This window comes from Cornus florida, unplaced genomic scaffold, assembly GCF_030987335.1.
Source record: "Cornus florida cultivar Cherokee Brave unplaced genomic scaffold, ASM3098733v1 CherokeeBrave_3.0.0_Hap2_Chr03, whole genome shotgun sequence".
Classification (NCBI taxonomy): domain Eukaryota; kingdom Viridiplantae; phylum Streptophyta; class Magnoliopsida; order Cornales; family Cornaceae; genus Cornus; species Cornus florida.
In genome coordinates, this window is record NW_026775573.1 from 20,196,128 (window position 1) to 20,214,860 (window position 18,733).

General features: G+C 37.2%; 1 protein-coding gene across 2 annotated transcripts; it reads right to left on the minus strand.

The window, feature by feature from the left end:
* Positions 1-239: 239 nt before the first annotated feature.
* LOC132299848 (cysteine synthase-like) lies at positions 240-18,526 on the minus strand. Of its 2 annotated transcripts, XM_059796712.1 has the most exons (10): positions 17,845-18,524; positions 17,649-17,758; positions 17,361-17,418; positions 16,829-17,092; positions 16,619-16,756; positions 16,477-16,528; positions 2,718-2,797; positions 1,552-1,611; positions 1,305-1,385; positions 240-494 (listed from the first exon to the last, which is right to left on the minus strand). In XM_059796712.1, the coding sequence occupies exons 1-10, from the start codon at positions 17,881-17,883 to the stop codon at positions 405-407; spliced, it is 972 nt and encodes a 323-aa protein (XP_059652695.1). In that variant the 5' UTR covers positions 17,884-18,524; the 3' UTR covers positions 240-404. The 2 variants fall into 2 exon arrangements, 1 of the variants encoding a protein (XP_059652695.1); XR_009480205.1 differs by lacking the exon at positions 240-494 and having other exon boundaries at positions 1,308-1,385; positions 2,718-2,786; positions 17,845-18,526.
* Positions 18,527-18,733: the final 207 nt, after the last annotated feature.

An 18,733-nucleotide genomic window follows, 5' to 3' on the forward strand; every position in this document is an offset into this window, starting at 1 on the left:
CACCTCTGCCCATCAAAAGCACCTCTGCCCATCAAAAGCGACAATGCAGCTACCAGTCTGACTTTTCACATATGTTTTTGTTTTTTTATTAGGAAGACGTACTTCACTTTTTTGTCTTTAATTTTTGTAAGCAAATAACAAAAATATCCCTAATTCTTATGCCATTAAATAATAAAGTTAGGAACAATAAAATGTATTTTGTCAATAATAGACTGTAAATGTTGTCAGTTCCAGTTGAGTTATTTCAAGAAAAAAGAGATCACATTAACTATTATTTTGAATCTTTACAAATCAAACATTGTTCAAAGCAATCAATTGGTTAAAGGTCCAACACAAACTGCAATACAAAAAGTAGCAGACAGGATGAGTCATGCTTCTTTAGGCGGCTGGGTAACACTAACAACTTACTCAAAACTCATGTTTTCAGCCTCATGCCTCAAGGAATCAAACAACACAGTGGATAAATAACGCTCTCCAAAGCTTGGGAAAATAACCTGTACATAACAAATATGAGTTCCATATTCCATTGGGTTGTTCACTTGTTCTAGAAGAAAAAAAACCTAAAAAACAAATCAAGTTCATACAGTTTATACTAAAGGTAGTACCAAACACCATAGGTTAGCAAAAAATCACGTTGATAACGCACAAAGGGTTGACAAGTTTTTGGAGCATGAAAACCTGATCTAATTTAGATTACAAATATTTGTGTATATGTGTGTGTGTGTGTGTGTACATATATTTGGCAACATTTAATGAAAATGTAGTACTCTGAACAATTTTAGTTCACAGTTCTAACAGCCGGTATCTCCTCTTCCCTCCCCTATTCATCAACTGATAACAAAAGGACCCAACTTTAGTGTCCTCATGCTGCTTTTAATCAGACTAACGTGCGGTCTATCCAATTTCTAACCACAAGTATAAGCCTAACACTAACATCAACTAACTAAAACCATATTTAGTTAGGATTCACCAAATTAGAACACTCTTTACTGTATGGAAACTTGAGGATACACTTTAAAGCAACTCTTTTCATCAGTGGTCAATATTTGAAAGATAAAAAAAAAAATCCTCCATGCCTACAATTCTTAATGGCAACAGATGATGCAATAAGGAAAACAAGAAACCTAGAAAAAGCAGTACACATGGCATGTAAATTAAGAATTATTTGAATCATCACAAAAAGATTTCTGATGGGAGTAACTTAACAAAATCAACCCATAATGACTATTTAAGATATATATATATATATATATATATATATATATATATATATATATAAGTTGGATTAAAGAAATTTAACTTACAACAATGAGTTTCCCAGAATTTTCTGGTCTCTTGGCAATCTTTATTGCAGCAGCAGCTGCAGCCCCAGAAGAAATCCCTACCTGCAAATAATCTCACCACAAACATGACAAAACATAGGAAATGTTGATGACAGAAACAACGTAGTATGTACAACTAGGAATTTGGGGTCTTTGATAAGTAAGAGAAAGGAGTGTCAGAAATACATGTGAGACCATTATAAGAGATCTTAACTAACTGAAAACATACCAGTAAACCTTCTTTCAAAGCGAGAAGCTTAGAAGTGTCCAAGGCTTCTTCCCTCGATACCTGAATATTTACAAAAACATTGCAATTGAGTAAAAGGAAATCCAGTTCTTTGTTTCTTTTGTTTGGGCAAATAACTCACACATCACTTGAACCCTCAACTTTCTAATTTAGAAAGGTAGAGGAAATAACACTAGTCCGCAGCCTTTTGATGGTTAGGAAATCCAAGTTTAAAGTTGCTGGAATTCACATAATAGATATTGCCATATCAGGAAGTAAGTGGGCGGGCACATATCAACAGTTTGGATTTAAATTCAATTTTAATCCAATTCCCATACTTCGGATTTGGTAAGAGTGGTATAATCCCCTAAATCTGATGAGTACCAAAGTCCATTTAACTATGTTAATTAAAAGAGTGACCTCGGATTTAAGGGGATCCTAGAATAGTGTAATACCAGTTAATATGATTAGTTATTTTAATAAGCAAAGGATACACAAGAAGATATTGCAAAAAAGGGACAAAACCCATGACTAAAATTAATTTAATATAATACACACAAAAAAAAACAAATACTGTGTATGGTTACTAACTTAACATTAGCCACTAGATTCACAATATTCAAGGCTGAAAATATTTTGAAATTCATTGGTTCTTCTTTTGGTTGTTTGGTTATATCAATTTTAGTTTGATGATAGATGTCAAATTTGGATACGACAAGTATAATTTCATAAAATTCAATTATTACCAAACTTTTGTTTTATGTAAATTATCTTAGAGTGGACAATTATTTGGTGGGAAATTTCTTTTTTTAAACATACTAATTGAAATAATATTTATGTTTGCCAGTCATATTACCAAATCAGAAGTTCTTACAAGATCAATTTAAAACACCAAATAACTGGTCTAAATTTAATCCATTTATTGCCTATATAACAGCATGAATTTAAGGAACATCCACTATCTGTGTGCTTTTATGAGAACTATAAACAAAATGCTACAAAGGTTAATTTTGCTCAACAACCATGATAAGAATACTTTTTCATAAAGAAGCAGTTCAATGGTACTACTAGAAAATGCAACAAAGTCAAGGAGAAGCAGAAGGCGACAATGTGAATCGTCTAAAAAAATCCTCAAACTAAATTCATGATAATAAAATTTTGAGGCCTACTTGAACAACTTCATCAAGAATGTTGACATCCAATACAGCAGGGATGAAGCCAGCACCAATTCCTTGTATCTTATGTGGGCCTATCAGATGAACATATGCAAATATCCAATCAGGAAAGAATCAATATGTGAAGATGTTTCTCTTCTCAAAAGATCTTGATGGAAGAAAACACATTTAAAACCTTGACTCTTGACATTGAAGAAGAATCATACTCACCAAGAAAACAAAAATTGGAAACACGAAGAAAAAGATGAACAAAACAAAAACTGGTAGAAACTTCCAAATATATTTTTTTGTTGACCACAAAGCTAACTGGTAATATTGAAAGATCAATTTGGAAGAAGCATTTCCATGCAACCACCTGAAATTTCATGACAATAACAGAAATTTTAACCAAACAGAGTTATCACCGATTTCTTAAGCAGGAAAAAAGTGTTTGATCTTTGCAAGCCTGGGACATATTGATGGTAGTTTGATGCCCATTCAGTTAATCGCTTTCCTTCGACAAGTGAAAATATGATCTTTAGGTTTACTAACTTCATACAGGAAAAGCCAAAGTGCATTTTCTTATCAGAAGTAACATGAATCTCAGAGCAGCCGAAGCTACCTAATGACAGGAGCACTCTAACCGTAACGAAGAAGCAAAATCAATAACATAAACAAAAAGTACATAAGAAAAGAATATAAAATTACTATTAAAACTTTCTTCCCACAATGGTCTGAAACCACTCTCCAATACTGCTTATGCATTCATAGATAATTATCCACAATCCAGGACTAAATTACAAACCGTACCTCCACCAAACTTATTCTTTATGAATCCTATTGAATATGTCCATTTTAGGATTTTTAATAAAGGGTGTTTTTCACAAGCTTGAAGAGCTCAGATATCTTTCATGAAATTTACTGCATATCTGCCCTCAGAATTTTATTGTTTCACTGCAACAAAAATTTTGACTTCTGAAAGTTCTCAAGTTCGATGGGTTTGAGTCCATCTGGTCACCACAACATTAACACATTCAACCCTTCAACATATAGCGACCAACCAAAGGAAACGAATCTGCAAAAATCTTGTGTGGGTTGGAGATCAAGTGACATTAACAACAAGAAAAAAGAATCATCATTAATACAGGAAAGTTTGGAGCCAAACTAAACCCGCAAAACATGGGAACCCTTGTATAAAACTTCTTTGCTCATTAGAACAAATAACATCACTGCAAATTGCAAAAACCTTGTACCAGTGTCAATCTCCAACATTTCCCTCTGCCTTTGTTATTATAAGTTCATGGTTTCAGGCTGCTGTGCCAGGCAGCATGTATGAGTTCTAGAATTATGGCATTTCTGTCTCATATAGATTCCAGTCCATGGCCTATCCAATGACAGAAAAGAGACTGACGGTGATTTATATTGATTGAAAAGAGAGAACATACAATTCATCATGAAACATATAGAATAATAATGGAAAACTGCCTAAAATAATACAAAGTAAGTTGAATATTGTATTTCTAGTTCACTAGCAAGGGTGGTAGAGGATGTGTTCAAATTTGGCTTGGTTGAACTGCTCAGACTTGTCCCAAGCTCAACTAACACCATTTAAACTTGTCTAAGCTTGGTCAACCAAAGCTCAACTAGAGCCATTTAAACTTGTCTAAGCTTGGTCAACCAAAGCTCTAGCCTGTTCATGAACCTGAGCATGACCTATTCATAAACTTAATAATGAATGTCTACAATCAATGGACATTATAAAATGCTTAAAATACCAATGTCAGAAAAGAAAATGTTTAACATGCCGAACACTAAATAAAATGGCCAGCAGCTATGTTATACAAGGATGAAAACATAATTTTAGTTCACTATGAATTCCCAGCTGACTCTGTGACAACCCAATTTTCTAAGATTTTAATTCATTTCATTATATTTTTGGTTACCATAATTAATTATCTAATTGTGGTTGCAGATTTTACCCACTTGTGATGTTTAATGGGATAATTTAGTTTTGTTATATATATATATATATATATATGATATCAAATGGAGCTGAGAAGCTTGCTACCAAGTGCCAGCCGTGGGAATTGAGTGAAGATGAATAAGAGAGATTGGTAATGTGTTGCCGCGGGACCCACAAAAAAAATATTAATGGGATTTGGTTTAGTTAAATTTTATAAATACATATGATATATATATATATATATCTCTTATCTGATCATGAGGAGATGGCAGCCAACATAGTGGGGAGCAAATGAGATATTTTTATATGACAGTGGGACCCACCTGTACCAAAGTCATTACAAATGACTTAATTCACATATAAGACTCATTTTCTCTCTTCTCAATTACGTTCTCTTGCTTTATCCTCTCAGTTCCCTTTTTCTTTTCTTTTACCATCATTTACAAGCTTGGTTTCTTCTCATCAATTGGAATACTTGGAAGCCGTTTGCGGCTCTTCGAAGAGCACGACGAGGTCTACGCGGTTGTACCATCAATTTCAGCTTTCGGTCTCTCCTTGGTCTTCGAATTTAGAGACCCATTTTAAGGGTTTTGTGCAATCTTGAGGTAGAGACCATTAACTCATGATGTTCTTACTCTTTTGTGAATTATACCTCCTAAATTGTTGAAAAGCATGCTTATTTTTGAATTAATTGTATTAAATATGATGTAAGTGTTACATGTGAGGTTATGATTAAATGTGTTACTTGAGTTGTATGAAAACATGTTTATTTAACTAATTTCCTTGTCTGATAAATTGATTTACCATGCTTATATTGTTGTAGAACTTGCTAGAATGATATGGGATGGCATGTGTAATTTCCCTAGAGTACTTGTAATGTATGTACAATTGTATAATGTGAAAGCCTTCACTTCCATGGCATTAAGAACATGATGTACATGCATACCATGAGACATGATTGGGAAGATTGTTTTTGAAATGAAAATAGGGAGTTTTGGGGAAAAGTATTTTGATGAAAGTGTTTTTGGAAAACCCGGTCACCGCGGGGGTACCAAAGGGCCGGAGTGTTAATATAGCCTAGAGGGGACTAGGGAGTCGCCCTAGCGTGGTTGAGCTAGCTGGGCCCCATAATGACGCCGCGGGGGTACCAAGGGTTAGTGACACTAGCTAATCTTCCTCTCGTGTTGCTGCGGGGTCACCAAAGGGCGGGTTATATTAACAGTTTGAAAGTGATGGATTTTAAATGTGAAAACGAGGAGCGACATCGGCATGCATTCGCATTTCATGGCATTGCATTGTTTGTACTTGAGTTTGGTTGGAATGTTGTATTATCCCGATATTGTATGATCCCCATACCCATTGACCTATTCTATGTTTGGATTCACAGGGACACAAGATGCGTGTCTTAAGTGTCACCTACTGAGCATATAGCTCACCCTACATACTTATTATTTTTTTTAGGTCATGGCAAAGAAACGGCGGATGACAATCCTCCGCAAGCTTGAAAGTTGTTAGAAGGTTGTTTGCTATTTTGTATTTTGACCATTCTATGTATATTCATAGTTGTGGAAATGTAACTAAGTTAGTATTCATGACCTTGTAATTTAAGAACGAACTTATCTTTTGTTTAATGTAAATGAAACTAATGAAATCATGGTATATATTTCCATGTAATTATATCATGTAACGTTGTAAGACATGGACTTTAGATCTTAACCATGTATTTTGGGACTGTAATTATGATAATTTGGATTAATTGGTGTGTGCATGTTCTACCATGAGAGGAACTATGTTGAGGTATAATGAATGGGATGCTGGAGTATATTTTTTTGTTTTGTGTATTGGGAAAGGTTGTTGAAGGACACTTTTAAGGGAGGTCATGCCAAAATTTTTGTATAAATGGTTTTAGTTTAGGGTCGTTACAGACTCACTTTCCTATTTTGGGGCATTGACTAATCTTAGACCTTAACCAACGGGCCGGTGGCCCAGCGGTACTAAGCTCCTACTTCTCAAAGGAAGGTGAGGGGTTCAAACTTCAATGGAGGCATGGGTGTGTGATTACCAACTAAGGAAAAAAAAAAATCTTAGACCTTAGAACAAAGCTGCTGAAACATAATAATCAGTTCCATGTAACTTATCCATATCTTAATTTAAATAAGGATCCCCATAATATTTCAATGGATTTAGAAATTTGATCAAATGCATGCCAAAATAATATTTTGGCCAAGATTGGTGAATGGCAGCACCACAGCAGATGCTTCAAGTTTAGATTGCCATGCACCACAAACTTGCTTAACCTACTTAACCTACTCATTGGTTTTTTCTACCCTAACAATTCTATATAGCTTTTATTAAAGAAGACTTCTTGGCAAGTCTCTCTATGGAACACATAATGGCAGCTAAGAACAACTGTCTCCTATTTTCAGTGGCTCGGGGAAATCAAGCTTGGTGTTGCTCAATACTGGCATGTTAATCATTTGGTTGAAATTAAGCTAAACAACTTACTTAGACTTTGTGAATAAGATTGAACAAACCAATTGAAAAGACAAGCTTGAGCAATTCAGTCTCTGGTTTGTCATAAAACTTGGAAATGTGCTAACAAAGAAACTTACAACCAGTTATTAGCTTGAGTGGTATGTCCTGCCACAATCAAAAGGAGAGGTAAAGGGGTTCTAGTCCCAACTAGAACGTGAGTGTGCATCATACTATCAGAAAAGGAAAGTATTAACACCTAAAAACTTAACACAGCAATCCTTGCAAAAAGCTAGTGACATTCCAGCAAATGTCATCAAGATGGTGTTCTCAATCAACACTCCTAACAAGGTGTCACGATCACAGGGCATCTTTCGATAAAAAAAGATTGCATATATTTTCAAAGATACATGAAGGGCTTAGTTTTTATCTTATTTTATCTTTCATTAGTTATATTACATGATACATTAATGTAATACATCTCATAATATGGTTTAAAAAGGGTGTTATTGTAATGTTTCGGATTTTTATCATTTTTCATTTTCTGGGATTTTTCTGATTTTTTAGAGTATTTTTGTCTTTTCTCGTTTTGCGTGTCGGACACCTTGGAGTGTGCCGGGTGTGTCCAAGAGTTGGGTGGGACATTTTCTTGAGTTTTGGACTCTTGGAAATACACCGGTTATCATTTCGGCTTTTTTCCCTTTTTTGGGCCGAACGGTCCCAGGTGAAACCCGCCACCGGAATTGTTATGCGCGGGAATTGTATCATGGCTCCAATGCATATCATGCATATTAATTTGTGCATAAATTAATTGTTTAAAAGATTGTTAGTGGTTGTAACATAATTAGTGTGTATATTTAGAAATGTGGTGTAAAATAAAAGTTGAAAGATTTTTATATGTGAGGGACCCACCACTATCTTTTCTTTTAATGGCCATAAGGCCATTTTGGCCACAAATCTCTCTTCCTCACGGCAGCTCTGTCCTTCTCCCCTTAATTAATTAATTTATTTATTTCTTTTGCCATGATTTTCAAGGCTTGATCCCTCATTTATTTTTGTGAATTTGATTGTACTTTTTTGGGCAATGTTTGAAACTTGTTGAGACCTACGTTTTGATCCGAGCAAACTCTTGCTTGGCCAACCCGTGAATTTTCGAAAATTGGGTATAATTTGAGGCTTTTTACATTCTTTGAGGTAGGGGTCTCTAATTCATAACTTCTTAGGATTTATGTGAATTTCTCTTCATGAATTTGTTGTCTAGCACGATTATTTGTGTTGATTCCTTTTAAAACGACTTAATTATTGTAAATGAAGCATGTCACTATATGTGCTAGTTGAGGTTGTATGGAATAGCATGCTTAAGTTGTTGTATTACATGCCTATCATGAGTAAACTACTAGATTTTTACAATATGGAAGCATGTTGTTTATTTTTTTTAGATTTCCCCAAAGGCTTGTTATGTGTGGTTGTTGCCCTGTATAGTATGGAAATTATATACATTGGCATGATTGTATTAGGCGCGATGCATTCATGCATTTCACTGGGAAATAAAGGGGAAAAAATGTTTTAAACAAATGAAATTTTTTTAGGAAAAATGTTTCCGAAAGTGTTTGTAAAAACCCGAACGCCTAGGAGGCGCCTAATGGTCATGATGTTAGTGTAGTCTAGAGAGGACTAAGGATTGAGCTAACTAGGCCGGATGCGAAGCCTTGAAGGTGCCTTGTGGTTGTGGATAGTCGCCAATTCCCTCTTTTGTGACGCCTTAGAGGTGTCTTGGGTCAGATTACACTAACGATTTGGAAGTTGAAATGGAAATATTTCGGAAAATGTGAAGCCACATGAGCATGGCATTGTACTTCATTGGCATATATGGTGTATCTGTGACTTGGATGACATTTGTGTTTATATTGGATGTTGTGGTTATGGTTTACATCCCCGATATAGTATGAGTCCGTTCTCTTGTTTTTTATTCTATACATGGATTCACGGGGTCATAAGAGGTGTGTCTTAGACACTTCCTACTGAGCTTTTAGCTCACCCCATTATTTAACATTTTTCAGGTCTCGAAAAGGAGGTAGCGGATGACAATCCTCCACAAGCATGAAGGGTATAGGAGAGGGTTTGAAATATTTTGTATTTAGAGCCATCCTTTTGTAAAGCACCATGACAAAAATGTATTAACTTGTGTAATTTGGCCGTGTAATGTAACTATGAGTTTGAGACCCTATTTTTATGTATATATATGACCATGGAATATAGTATGTTATTTCATAATGTGTTTGGAACAGATTTTGATTAGTTTCCAGAGTTCTATTCAAGGTTCTTCTTCATTTTCACACGTGTAGCGTTCCAGTAGTTGAAACTCACTTCGCAGAGCCATTTCGGCCAACTGGTTCTTCCAAGAAACTCATTTACTGTTGAAATAACAACCGATCGACTGACTGAAATGCCTGTTTAGTCGACCGGTACAAGAGGGTTCACTTCGGCAGACCTAAGCCCCACTTCAATCGACCGAACTGTTGCAGTTTGGTTTAGTTGGCTCCTTTCTCCTGTATAATTCACTTTGAGTCTTAGGTATTCATATTGAGCCTTTGCGAAGCATATTTATGACCTAATAATGATGTATTGACACTAGATATGGCGAAATTGACTTAGGTGACCTCATGTTCGGGTAAGGACCTAGTTAACGGTTCGGACCCACGGGTTCTGGTCGTTATAAAATTGGTATAAGAGTGTTAGGTTCGAATACCTTCCGGACGACGGGTAGTGAGGGTGGAGAGTTGACTTGTATCATTTATGTGCCTATGCGTTAAAGTGTTTAACTGTTTAAAAAGCATACCTACTTGCTTACCTGCTTGTTTGCTTATGTGATCACATGCTTATGTGTTTAAAGTAATGTATATTGTTACCATGATAATGATTGAAAGCCTGTTGATCTTGTTATGATGATAAGTATGAGGGTTATGGTAATGGCAAGTGGTAGACATGGTTTGTGCAGTATTATTTTAAATGATAATGTGGTAAGTAGTGAGCACGGTAGGTGCAAGCATGTCTCGTATGGTGTTGTGACAGTTATTTAAGCGTGGGTTATGCCAGTATTTGCTTTTAAAAGGAAAGAGGGGGTGTTTTAAAATTTAGATGAAGGGACATGATTGTATTATGGTATGGGGTGCGGTAGAGTACTTGTCACGGCATTGATGGTTGTGTGAGTTTTGACTTGAGTAGGCAAGGAGCTCGGTTGCTCTAGGGTTGTTGGGTGCCGGTTCTTATCGAACGAGTGGTTTGGTCTTTTAGCTCGTGGGTTGAGCTATTCAGTGCGTAGTCATTTTGATTTTCTTAGTGCATTTTATACGGTGCATAGAGCTCGACTTTAGAATAGGTTTATATTTCATGGCATGGTGTCTTTGTTGTGGGTGAGTTTTATGCATCGGTGTATGGGTTCTGGTGATCGTGGAGGTCAAGTGTGCAGGTGAGGGTTTCGGAATGACCTTAGGAGGTCAACGTTTGTGACTTAGGTCACAGTTTGGTGTGGAGGTTCTTTTCGAACCAGTCATGGTAGGTGTGACAAGGGTTGTTTGAGCCACGAATGTAGTTTATGGATTGTAGATGTGCATCTTCTGGTATGGTCTAAGGAAGCATGTTGGTTTTGATTGTCAAGGGGACTTGTTGGACTCTGTAGGTCTAGGATGACATAGCCATTGATTGGAATCATGCTAGCGTTGGGTGATCGATCGTTTGATGTGATTCGGTCCGTAGGTTATGAGAGTCTGTTTTAGAGATTGGTTTGTCAAGAGGTGATCCCCGTTTCGGAGAGTTGTAGGAGCATGTCGCTAGTAATTGACTAGCGGTGAGTTGATTACATGGCTTGGTTGATGAACAGGATTATAAGTTGGCACAACTGTCTAGGAAGTTTCGAGGTGGTGTATAGTGGTCAGTTTTAGTTGTGTAGTACATGATTGCACGATAAGGTAGGTTGTATGAGGTTATTAAGGTGCTTGGTTTTTTACGGATGAGGTGATAGCTGGTGGATATTGTGTTACCAAATGGACTGTGTTTTAGGATTTGAAAGTTGTGGATGGGAGTTGCATTCCGGGTGTGTCTAGAGTGTTAAAAGATAATAATGGTTGTTTGAGGTTCCAAGGAGATAGACTGTCGATTTGAAATGATTTGGACGAGGTTGATTATGTAGGTTTAGTCGGTAGCCCCACTTGACTTTTGTCGGGGTCAAGGGTGTTCTGAGGAACGATGAAAAGGGGAGGTAGTGATGTTGAATCTAGGGTATAAGGTTTTCTTGTTTAGATGCGTAGATTGCTTAGAAAGAGAAGTTTGAGTAGCCGGTTGAGCATTGGTGATTGATTGGATTGTTGATGGTTTTGAGGTGACAATTGGGTGTTGAGCATTCTAGATTTTATGCTTATTTTCATTTTGAGGATTTGTAAGCATGACATTGCCGTTTGGTGTTTCTTTTTTTTAGTGGTAAAAAGTGGTCGTGGTGGGGAGTATCGAGGGTAATGCTTATTTTTCTTGTAGTGATGGTGTTATCTTAAGGATGTTTGAGGAGGAATCGCTTAGCAGTGGCTTGATGGTTCGATGAGACAGTAGGTTTGAATTGTTGTTTGGAAAGAATGGTGGTAGAGGCGTTATGGTGCGGTGTTTAGTATTGATGAGCTTAATGGTTTTAGGTATGATCCGAGGATGGATTTGAGATTGTGAGTTGTTTGTTGTATGTTATCAGGTAGGAGATGGGGTTGTGCGTTGTCAGGTAAGAGATGGGGTTGTGTATCAGTCGAGGTAATGGTGGTCAGCTTAGTCTTTAGAACCAGTGAGAGCGGTGTTGCTATATATGCACCTTTTTCTTTTGTCTAGTCAATGGGTTGTTGTAACTGAGGTCACGGATCTGGTGTGCACGACGATTGACGCGGTATTGTCTAGGAAGGTGGAGATAGAATGGGTAGTAAATATGTCATTTTATAGTATAGAGGTTATCATTTAAGAGTGATGGTTTCTAGATGGGACGAGACGCGGTGTCCGAAGGGCTGTGATTGTTTCTAGTGTTTGTGTGTTGTGAGTGTGGGTGCTCTTGCCTAATTGGTTTTGGTTAGCATGGGTGTCGCGGTGTATCGTGTGCGAGGTTTCTGTGCGATAGTGTTTGACGATTTGTTTGTGGTAAGGTCGCCCAGATTTAGGTTCGTAGTTCCGTAGGGGTATCCAGTTAGTTCTTCTCCTTGTATGTAAGGAGTTGGTTTCATCTTAGGCGAGTTTGCGTGTCCATGGTTGGACGATTGGTCAGCAGAGTGTGACAGGGTGTCAGGTTCATTTAAGTTGGAGTTGTCAGTTTTTGGTGAGAGTGGTGTTTGTTACCCTTTTCTGTTTGTTCTGGCCTTGGCAAGGACGTCGTTGGTTGGGAGTTTTGTTCTCCATTTAGGGGTGGTGCACGTCCGCGGATGGGAGGACCTGTGTGTGGTTTGTTAGGTGGTTGGAGTTCATTGCCAAGGTCTTAGTTAAATAGGTCGACCCACTTCTACGGAGGGAGGTAGAGTCTTTGGTTTTATAGTGTTTGTTGTGGAAGTGGTCTTGATCAGTGGGATGTGAGGCACGGGTTGTAAAATAGGGATTGTGTTTCCGGTGTTTGGTATTATCGGTGATGACTGGGGGTGTGTCGTAAATTATAAGCTTGAGGATGAATAGATGATGTGATGTGAGACATGTAGTCGGGTGTTCTTATTGATGTTTGATTTGAGCAGTGTTTTGAGAACAGATGTTGGTATTGTTTGAATGCTGTGCAGCTAGGGAATGAATGTGAGATTCCATTGAGGAATAATGGGGATGATTGACCTTGGTTTTGAGGTTTCAGGCATGAGATGATCGTATTGTGTGTTTTGAGGAAGAAAGAATTGAATAGAACAATGTTCTAAGTTGTCTACCTGGTACAGGTGTTATGAGGAAATTAAATATCTTTAGTACTGGTTAATGATTGTGATGTTTGGTGCTGTGTTATTTTTAGCTTGTTACGAGCTGTATGATTCAGGAGTTATTGAGATACTTAGAGCTGGTATTTGACTGTGTAGTTTTTGAGGCTATGTGGAATGATGGATGGATAGTGGGTGGATCTCTTAGTTGTTTTATGGACTGTGTGAGACTGTGTTTGAGGTTTGGACTTGAGAATAAGACCGGCGTATGTACTAAGATCGGATCGAGGATGAGAATGGCCTGGCCAACTATTTCTCTTGAATCAGTCCCTCTTTAGCACGATGTTAGGTCAAGGGTCAATGATTGTTTCGACTTGTTAGTAATAATGAGAGCACGGTATTGCGCGTTGTGTCGGTGTGGCAATGTGGATTCGGGAGGCTTGTCTCAGGTGACGAGGTGTGTTAGGTAGGATCAAGTGACCGATAAAGGGCTATAGTACAACCATTGACTGTTGAAGATCTTGTTTCAAGGATTTGTGTCTTGGGTGCAGGATAGTGCGCTTTACTAATTTGGTAATAAATGTTTATGCAGTCGTTGGGAGATTCATTGTTTAATCAACTTAAAGTTGTTAGGTGTAATGATTGTTGTATAGTGCGATTAGTAGTCATCGGTACGGTTATGTGACGGTGTAGCTACGTATTAGATAACAAGTGTTTAGCCTGTCAAGGATGTGTAGGGTAGAGTTGAGCTTGATTGTGAAATGGACGGGGATTCTTTGTCTGAAGTCCTTCTTGGTAGTGTTGAGTGGAACGATGTTCATTTTGAGTTGAGTATAGTGTAGAGCATACCAGTTGGTTTTGTGATAGTAGTGATTCTGTTGCCTGCTGATGTCCAGTGTCAAAGGCATTAATGTTGGTGAGTTTTTAGTCTGGGGATTTTGTGAGGTGTTCTTGGAAAATGTGTGGCGGTGGGCCTCCTTCTTTAAGGAGGGTAGATTTCAAGGACGAAATCTTTTAAGGAGGGTAGATTGTAATGTTTCTGTTTTTTATCATTTTCTATTTTCTGAGATTTTTTAAATTTTTTGAAAGTATTTTTGTTTTTTCTCGTTTTGCGTGCCGGACACCGTGGAGTGTGTCAGGTGTGTCCGAGAGTTGGGTGGGACATTTCCTTGAGTTCAGGACTCTTGGAAATGCACTGATTACCATTTCGGCTTTTTTCCCTTTTTCGGGCCGAAAGGTCCTGGGTAGGACCCGCCACCGGAATTGTTGTGCGCGGGGATTGTGTCATGGGTCTATTGCATATCATGCATATTAATTTGTGCATAAATTAATTGTTTAAAATCTTGTTAGTGGTTGTAACATAATTAGTGTGTATATTTAGAAATGCGGTGTAAAATAAAAGTTGAAAGATTTTTATATGTGAAGGACCCGCCACCATCTTTTCTTTTAATGGCCTTAAGGCCATTTTGGCCACAAATCTCTCTTCCTCTGGACAACTCTCTCCTTCTCCCCTTAATTTCTTTTTTTTTTTCTTTTCTTTTGCCATGATTTTCAAGGCTTGATCCCTCATTTATTTTTGTGAATTTGATGGTACTTTTTTGGGCAATGTTGGAGAGCTCGTTGAGACCTACGTTTTGATCAGAGCAAACTCTTGTTTGGGCAACCCATGGATTTTTTAAAATTGGGCATAATTTGGGGCTTTTTACATTCTTTGAGATAGGGGTCTCTAATTCATAACTTCTTAGGCTTTATGTGAATTTCTCTTCAATGAATTTGTTGTCTAGCATGATTATTTGTGTTGATTTTTAAAACGACTTAATTGTTGTAAATGAAGCATGTCACTGTATGTGCTAGTTGAGGTTGTATGGAAAAGCATGCTTAAGTGGTTGCATTACATGCCTATCATGAGTAAACTACTAGATTTTTACAATATGGAAGCATGCTGTATATTTTTTTTAGATTTCCCCAAAGGCTTGTTGTGTGTGGTTGTTGCCTTATATAGTATGGAAATTATATACATTGGCATGATTGTATTAGGCGTGTTGAATTCATACATTTTATCGGGAAAGAAAAGGGAAAAAGTGTTTTAAACAAATGAAATTGTTTTTGGAAAAAAGTTTTCAAAAGTGTTTATGAAAACCCGGACGCCTAAGAGGCGCCTAGTGGTCTGTGGTATTAGTGTAGTCTAGAGAGGACTAGGGATTGAGCTAACTAGGCCGGATGCGACGCCTTGAAAGTGCCTTGTGGTCGTGGATAGTAACCAATTCCCTCTTTCGTGACGCCTTGGAGGTGCCTTGAGTTGGATTACACTAACGGTTTGGAAATTGAAACGGAAATGTTTCGAAAATGAGGAGCAACATGAGTATGGCATTGCACTTGATTGGCATGCATGGTGTATCTGTGAATTGGATGACATTTGTGCTTATATTGGATGTTGTGGTTATAGTTTACATCCCTGGTATAGTATGAGCCCGTTATCTTGTTTTCTATTATATACGTAGATTCACGGGGTCATACGAGCTGTGTCTTAAACACTTTTTACTGAGCTTTTAGCTCACCCCATTATTTAACATTTTTCAGGTCTCGGAAAGGAGGTGGCGGATGACAATCCTCCACAAGCACGAAAGGTATAAGAGAGGGTTTGAAACATTTTGTATTTAGAGCCATCCTTTTGTAAAGCATCATGACAAAAATGTATTAACTTGTGTAATTTGGCCGTGTAATGTAATATGAGTTTGAGAACCTATTTTGATGTATATATATGACTATGGAATATAGTATGTTATTTCATAATGTGTTTGGAACATATTTTGATCAGTTTCCAGAGTTCTATTCAAGGTTCTTCTTCATTTTCACACTTGCAGCATTCTAGTAGTTGAAACTCACTTCGCAAAGGCATTTCGGCCGGCCGAAATGCCTGTTTCAGCGACCGGTTCTTCTAGTAAACTCATTCATTGTTGAAATCACAACCGGCCGACTGAAATGCCTGTTTCGGTCAACCGGTACCAGAGGGTTCACTTCGGCCGACCAAACTGTTGTAGCTTGGTTTAGTTGGCTCCTTTCTCTTGTATAATTCACCTTGAGTCTTGGGTATTCGCATTGAGCCTTTGTGAAGCATATTTATGACCTAATAATGATGTATTGACACTAGATATGGCGAGATTGACTTAGGTGACCTCGGGTTCGGGTAAGGACCCAGTTAACAGTTTAGACCTACGGGTTCGGGTAAAGACCCAGTTAACGGTTTAGACCCATGGGTTCGGGTCGTTACAGTTATTTTGGTACAGTGAAACCTGAAAGCATCTCCCAAGTACACACTTATAAAATAGTGCTATGTAACCAATTCATATTGAAACTAAAAAAAAAATAAACAGCAACCAAAAAGAATCAAGTGAGTAAGGTGTGTAACTTGAAAAGCAACATGACTCACCAAGCTTTCCTCCATTTAGAATGGCACTTTCAGCTGGTTCCACACCATACACCTACATGTAAGCAAAAGAATGGTTCAACACCATACGAAACAGTAAAATATGATCTCATCTCTCTCACTAAACACACGCGCACAAACCAACCTTTATCTTTGAGTTTTTCTCCTTGAGGAACTTCCCTGCCCCAGTAACTGTCCCCCCGGTCCCTATCCCTGCAACTAGGGCATCGACTTTCTCTTCAGAACCCTTCCAAATCTCTGGTCCAGTAGTTTCATAATGAATCTACACAACGACAAACCCATGAAAACTTTCCTACCATCTTGACACATTACAAGATATCAATGCGAAGAATACCTTTGGATTGGCAGGATTTTCAAATTGATTAAGAAAAAAACTATTGGGCGTCTTTTCTAGTAGATCTTGCGCCTTTTGAAGAACTCCATCAATGCCCTTGGCGATATTTGTGATGTACAACTCTGCTCCAAAAGCTCGAAGAACAATCCTTCTCTCAATACTAAACGTAGACGGCATAACAAGGATAAGTTTATAACCCTTAGCAGCCGCGATGAATGCCAAACCAATGCCGGTATTACCACCGGTACCCTCAATGAGGACCGTCTTCAGCCACCATTATTTTAGCATATTCAAAAATGGTAAGATAATATTCAGTTCAAAATGTACATAATTCAGACTATTCATAATTCAGCTTGGTTTGATCATCAATCACTCTAAAGCAATCTGTAGGACAGTTAGCCTCACCAAAACATGTGGCGTAAAATTATTATATAATTTGCATTTGAACTCCGAAGCCTACAATAATTTGATATTAGAGTTATGAAAGGTAAAAATCTTACCAGATCATTGCCGATAAAAGGAATCAACTAACCTTCCCAGGAGTAATCAGGCCCTTCTCTTCTGCATCTTTAATCATACTGTACCCAATCCTACATGAAAGAAATATGTTCATTTGCATCATGCAAAATTTCGAAATACCCCTCAACACCATGGTTCCAAAAAAAATTGAAATACCTGTATTTCAACATTTTCATATTGCAACATTTTGAAATACTTGTATTTCTATGATTGCATTTTCATGATTGTAACATACCACAGTTGTAAAGCTAATTACGAAACTAACAAGTAAGAAATCCCAAAAGAAAAATAAGATGAATACCTATCTTTAACACTGGAGCAGGGTTCCATTGTCTCTAACTTGGCGGCAATACGGGCTGCACAACCATCTACAATGTTGTTAAGATATACCATTGGGGTATTTCCTATTAACTGTACATTGTGAAAGCAAGAAATGAAGTGATTTTACACCGACGTAAGGTTGAAATCAGTAATGAAGCTCTCGGATGAAAACTTACTTCAGTAACATCTTTTGCAATTGCAAGTGTGTCTTCCATATTTTCTTATCAAATTACTGCACTGTGGTAAAGAAATGAAACAATCAAACATAAGTCAAAAACAAATGAAAAAATATACCTTAAGGAGCAATTGGACATCATGGAGATAAAACCATTACAAACATAAAAATTATAATAACTAAACAAACATGACAAAAATTAAATTTTAAACCGGGTGATTAACCTAGGTATGATACTATACCTAAAAAATAATGAACTCATTGTTAAAAAATCTGTATTCAGATCAAATGCAAAACACGATTATTTGATTCCTCAGAAGCCACACAATTGACAAATGAGCCAAATATGGGTCAAAAATTTTGTTATTCAACAAAACCCTACTAGTGCATTCAAAATTATAAATTCAAACTTGTCTTTATTCTTTAACCAAAAAAAAAAACTGACTAAATTTTTCATTCGGTGATGATAGAATAGGAAGAGGGATTGTTGATGTTTCTAAAAAATATCAAGGGACCAAAGTAAGGAATGTCAGAAATGTCCTTTTAAAAAAAACAAAGAAAAATCATATCCCTACTGGACAAAAGCACGAGGAGGACGAAAGTGGACTCTACTCTATTGGACAAGAATCAGCTATCTCATTAACCAATCTAGATAGCCATCAAATTTCCACCTCCAACTAAGAAAACAAGCCCACCAGCTCAGTTATATGTGAGGGCATACCATAACTCAAAAGATCAAAGCTTCTTGTGATTGTCAACACCGAAGACGCAGATTTTGACAATCACCGAAGATTGCAGATTTTTAAAATAAGTAGCATAATTAAAGATCTAATAATGGATCTATTACAAATTAAGATCAAATGGATCTATTACAAATTATGACCAGGCCA

Excerpts from the sequence above, each read along its gene's own strand:
- LOC132299848 (XM_059796712.1), bottom strand. The coding sequence starts at position 17,883 with ATGGAAGACACACTTGCAATTGCAAAAGATGTTACTGAA. Across the intron at positions 17,419-17,648 it reads TGCTCCAGTGTTAAAGATAG|GATTGGGTACAGTATGATTA; the intron begins GTATTCATCTTA and ends TCTTTCATGTAG. Across the intron at positions 495-1,304 it reads ATTCTGGGAAACTCATTGTT|GTTATTTTCCCAAGCTTTGG; the intron begins GTAAGTTAAATT and ends TGTTATGTACAG.